General features: G+C 35.6%; 1 protein-coding gene across 1 annotated transcript; it reads right to left on the bottom strand.

Moving 5' to 3' along the window:
• Positions 1-371: 371 nt before the first annotated feature.
• On the bottom strand, positions 372-3,929 carry LOC125241187 (protein lifeguard 4-like). The gene is made up of 5 exons (XM_048149545.1): positions 3,755-3,929; positions 3,411-3,574; positions 3,107-3,212; positions 2,326-2,477; positions 372-1,082 (listed from the first exon to the last, which is right to left on the bottom strand). Exons 1-5 carry the CDS (start codon positions 3,818-3,820, stop codon positions 830-832), a joined length of 741 nt encoding a protein of 246 aa, XP_048005502.1. The 5' UTR covers positions 3,821-3,929; the 3' UTR covers positions 372-829.
• Between the last annotated feature and the right edge of the window lie 1,731 nt (positions 3,930-5,660).

Genomic DNA, 5,660 nt, shown 5'->3' with positions numbered 1-5,660 from the left:
ATAGGAATGCAATTCACTGAATCATCACAGCCTTTTTGAATTAGGTAGCTACGTTTATATTCAGTTTTTCAAATTTGGATAAAATAATTAAATATAAATTTGGGGAAAAATGAGATCCAATAATGTCCAATTAGACTTCGTGTGACCAAGACTTGTTACTAATAGCAAAGACATATATAACTCCGTATAGACAGATAAAGTCTAAGAAAAAAACGTACCTCAGTACCATACAGAAAAAGGTACGGTGGCCTAGATGGCATTACACCTTTGGGGTACACTCAGCTAGATGGCGCTAATATTAATATTTGACATTTTAAAACATATCAAGCTAAGAATATGGCCCAAATTGTCAAAACTGAGGTTCAAAAGTTTCAAGCCTGTGTCAAGAGATGGCAGTCTATGCACTGTGATTACACATTTTACTTCGACAGTAACTCTCTATAATACTCGATCCTCTTTGCTTCACGGTAGGTAATTTCCCATGAAATAAAGCACCAGAAGAAAACCGGAAGACTCCCCGTGATACAATTTACGGAACAGCCTTACACGCCCCGTGCTGCAAATCTAAGCATTTCATTAGTCGCTCCTTCGCTTTTTTGATTTGTTATATTATTATATCATCTATTAAATTATATTACTATATTGCCGAGCAGTGAGTGTTATAGTTTCTTAATGTATTTAAAAATTTTTTTAAGTAGAGACACCTCAACAACTTTCCATCTATTTATCATAGGTTTGAAAATTACTTAAGTGCAATTTAAAGAATTGTAATACATATAGATAAAAGGATATATTCTATATTATAGCTCAAAGCTATGACTACGGTTGCTTAATTACGGTTTAATTCATTAAGAATGCGAAGAATGTGTAAGAATAAGTTGATAATATCCATGTATAAATTAATAGTCGCCAGAATATACTCCTCTGGCGAGAGGTTGGTCATCATCTGCTGCGTGTCGAAGATCAGAAACAGGCTGAACAGGATAGCCCCACCGAACGCCAAGAGTAGCTCAAATCCGGAACTCTGGATAAAGACTTGAAGCAAGCCGCCGATAATGAGTACGCTAAGTCCAGCTACGAGGCTGAAATACAAATAAAACAGAAAATGTATTCATTAATGTGGTAAACTAAAGTGTGGGATTCTATAATGAGCAAAAAATAAAATAGAAAGGCAATTCCAAGAAAAAGACAATTATTTATATCTTATCATGAAAAAAATTATAAGTGGAAAGACAAATAAGCTATGCATTGCCAAGTCGTACGTCATACGTCGTCATAGGTATTACACACTTTAAAAATAAAAACATTTCAGCACTTTCAGGGGGTTAAAATGGGATGAAAGCTTTTACAAGGAACAGGTTTTATTTAAAGCAAGGAACTTGAATCTTCTTAAAATGGTAGTTTAGAGAAAAAAAACTAATTTTGTGTTTGGGAAATTTATAAAGAAAAGGGGGTTAAAAGGGGAATGAAAGTTTGGGGATCAAATTTTCCATCCAAAATCCACATCAAGGAATAAATTTACGCGAACAAAGTCGTGGGTAACAGCTAAACTCTGTCAAACAAGTCTGTCAGTAAATAAGAACAAAGAAAACTAAAGGTATCCTTTTCTCTAGCACTCTAAAGAAAAGGATGCATATAGTTTCCTTTGTTCTTATTTACTGACAGACTTGTTTGACAGAGTATAGTTTTAATAATAACCGAATTTACGTTTCCTCACTATTGTATCAATTTATTGAAGTCTGTTGTGTATTCTACGATATTTATTTCTCGGTAAAAACGATTAAATTTAAGTAGGTATCTAACTCCCACACATTTAGGACCATTAGTGACCGTCTCACTGTGTTCGATCATGACATGCGGTCTTAAACAGTGCTCTGTTTCAGATACTTAACCTTATAAGTATATAATATACCTACCGTATAGTACCTATGGCCGTAAACGGCCAAACGGCTATAATGTATTCATGACAGATGCTTAAACTAAAATATTATGTCATTTAAACCAAAAATGATGATCGAACATCTGGTGTAATGAAGTGATAGGTCGTTATGATTTTTTTTGTATTAGTTGTAGGTTAAACATGGATTTACTTAATAATGCTTAATTCCATATCAAAGACAAGGATGTTTAAGGCCTGAAACTCCAATTTTTTATATATAATTTTATATAATTAATCAGTTAATAATGCAAGTAAAAATATCAATAGAGGTTCTAAAAGTATACTACTTTTATTTTCAAATGTTTATTGTGAATATGTGTCGTTCAAGTGTGCTATGTAAATGCGAATCAATGCTACACATATAAATAGAAAATGTTTATACATACCCATAACCCATAAATGAGAAATCACGTTTGGTGTTGAGGGTGTACAGTGTCAGAGAGAATACCACAGTGAAGGTGAGAGCCAATGCTTGCAGTACTACAAAGGTATCATAGAATGACACAATAACACCCACTGTGTAGGATTGCACCACAGTCTGTAAGATAAGAAAATCAAATTGCATTATAATTTGGCAAGACAATTTTGAAAAGAATTTGGGGCTTGGTATCTATGTAGATTAGACCATGCATGCCACCACCTACCACTTAAGTTTGGTTTCCAAATGTTATATGATATTAATATATTTACCGGGTGTCCCTAAAACTAACGTCAAAATGAAAAGGGGTTATAGGACATGACATAGCTATCACATTTAGCAAATTTGACCTTAATGGACATGTCATGGTTTTTGATATGTTGGCACTTTTTTACTCTGAAAAAACATTTTACGTTGGTTTGAGGGACACCAGTATACCTGACTTCTACTTCTTCAATGTCCTACTCATAACTTGAACAAAAGCAGAGATAGGAAAAAAACAGTAGATAGCAGAAGCTAATCAAGCAGAGGAAAAAATAAGTCCTGCCTTACCACTGGTAACATATGGTAACTAACTATTATAAAGGCATTAACTACTGGGCATTTGTAAAAGATTGAAAATATTCCTAGTGGTGACTACTAACAACTTCATGGATCCTAGTGGGAATATCGTGAGGAAGCTCATTATCATGAGATACAGAAAATGTAACATTTATAAAATTTAGATACCAGCAGGTTTCAATACTCACAAATGCAGCAAGGAGGTACAGATTTGCAGGGCTGTCACGTCTTTTCACAATCAGAGCCAAAAGAGTTCCAATGCTCAGTATAAATGCGATAAATACCATCCAATCACTAAAATAAAATGTTAAACAGTAGTAAACTAGATATATACATGCTTAATGCTTACGGTATTTATATTTTACCAAAATAATTGTCTTTAGGCATTATATTGTCATAGAAATACAATTTAAACCAAAATAAAAGGCTTGACAATAATATCAGGCTTGTTATGTTAAGATACAAAATAGTAATAAGTAATAATTTCCTTACTTCTCATGAATAAAACTCTTCACTGGAGACACTTGCAAGAACACAGTGGAAATTGCCAATGTAGCAAGAAGTTGGATTGCAAGAAGACCGTAAACCTTACGGATGAATCCCAATCTAATTTCCTTATCTGCATTCATTACATTGTTGCGATATGCAAAATCGTCCTGAAAAGATTCAAATTATAATCAGATCTATTCTCAATATCAATCACATACGATTAAAATAACAATTTAATATCAAATGTTTGTATATAATATAATTACTATATCAATGCAATATCCTTGACTTTCTATTCATGTGACCAATGTTTGTAGTGAGATGTCGTAATTAATAAATAATCATACCTCCATTGATTCTTTTCCACCAAGTTCACAATCTTCTTGCGCGTACATTAGCGGTATAGCTGCCATATTCGGATCAATTTGTAGTTCTCTTCGGCACGTATCAGTTATTGAAGAATTTCAAGAAATATTGTATGCCAATGTTGTGTCGATCGGAGGCATCTATAATATTATCTATATGACGTATGTATGGCGGTATGACGTGACGTGATTTTTTTTTTAAATTTTTGGGAGCATTGGCAACTTGGCCATAAGCTCAAACATACATTTAATATATAGCCTGTCAACCAAATTTTGGCAGTAGCAATGTACATCAAACTAAGGCTTGGCGCACACGGAGGCGACAGTTGCACGGCGACATCTTTTGTCTCTGTCGTTACTATATGCGTCCAAGACAGAGACAAAAAATGTCGCCGTGCAACTGTCGCCTCCGTGTGCGCCCAGGGTAAAGTATGGTATCCCTATGAAACGAACGAAAACCAGCAATGTACGTCGGAAAAGGGCGGGACACTTCGAGCTGTGCGCGCGTGTTTTTTCACCTCTTAACAAAATTTTATCATTTTTAGTAGTTATAGTGGTCAACGCAGTGTAAATAGTTTGTAAATATCATTTCTAGTTAGTTTTTATTTTGTATATATTTAATCAACATTTAGGTAAGTTTTTCCTTCAGTTTTATCGCCGCCATGAGCGGCGATGATGAACCGCATGACCCGGGGGGAGGTGGTCTTCTTTTGTCTCATACCGTGACGATAGATAGTAATGTACATGATAAATCTAATGAGATAAAAGAATATCACAGTGTTGACACAGACAGTTCCATATCTTCCGTAGTAAGGAAAAAACGTACAGCATCGAGGAAGGTTTGTCGCCATTGTAATAAGAAAAGACGTCATAATAAAGACCAAAAAGATAAGTCTAGGGATAGGGAAACTTTTAAAGATGAGTGTGATTGTCATTGTCAGGTTTCCACCAATAACGTTGATAAGGTCCATAGTACAGTTTCAACTCCTGCTCCAGCTCCGGCCCCGGTTTTGGCTTCGGCCTCGGCCTCGGCTCCGATGGCTGTAGATCCCTCCCAGCCCACAGACATGATTAGGAAACGATATGTTCAATCTGATAGTTCACCATATGTTGTTCATGTACAGAAACAGCAGGAATCTCCGGCAGAAGGCACTTCAATCCATGCTATAGCTTTTGGGAATTTTTTAAAGAAACACAGTTTCAAAAACATAATCAATGGTAGTGTAAAATGTATAGGCCACAATAGAGTCTCCATGTCTTTCTCTAACTATGAAGATGCAAACCGCTTTCTTGAAGACACCCGGCTAAGTGAAAACCGATATAATGCATTTGTTCCATCTTTTAATATAGTCAGGATGGGGGTTGTAAAAGGTATACCATCTGATATGTCATTGGAGGAAGTAAAAGAAAACATCTCAGTGCCTGTAGGTTGTGGTGAGGTTTTAAAAGTTAGGAGAATAAACTATAAAGTGGTTGTGGATGTCATGTGTGGAAGCCATCACAAACTGTTGTTGTAACATTTGATGGCCAGGTACTTCCTAAGCGCATATTTATGTTTTACAATGCTCTACCCGTAGACTTATATGTCTATCCAACAATACAGTGCTATAATTGTTGCCGCTTTGGTCATACACAAGCACAATGTAGGTCGAAGCCACGGTGTTACAAGTGTGGACAGAATCACACTGGCTCATCTTGCTCTGTCGAAGAAGATAGTGCATCATGTTGCTTGTGCTCTGGACTTCACTTTGCAATTAACAAGTCTCGCTGTCCAGAATATGAAAGACAGAAAAATATAAAGCTCTCTATGGCTCAAAGTGCTATTTCATATTCTGAGGCTTCAAAATTACACTCTCCTGTGACCAAACCTTATGCTGTTGTAGTTTTG

Source organism: Leguminivora glycinivorella, chromosome Z (assembly GCF_023078275.1).
Source record: "Leguminivora glycinivorella isolate SPB_JAAS2020 chromosome Z, LegGlyc_1.1, whole genome shotgun sequence".
Lineage (NCBI taxonomy): Eukaryota > Metazoa > Arthropoda > Insecta > Lepidoptera > Tortricidae > Leguminivora > Leguminivora glycinivorella.
The sequence above is the reverse complement of the archived record's forward strand: the minus strand, read 5'-3'. Positions and strand labels throughout refer to the sequence as shown.

Bases quoted from the DNA above. Each gene is read 5' to 3' on its own strand.
- LOC125241187 (XM_048149545.1), bottom strand. From the start codon at position 3,820: ATGGCAGCTATACCGCTAATGTACGCGCAAGAAGATTGTGAACTTGGT. The intron at 3,575-3,754 runs GTATGATTATTT...GAATCTTTTCAG, and splicing joins GTGGAAAAGAATCAATGGAG to GACGATTTTGCATATCGCAA. The intron at 1,083-2,325 runs GTATGTATAAAC...TTTGTATTTCAG, and splicing joins TTCTCATTTATGGGTTATGG to CCTCGTAGCTGGACTTAGCG.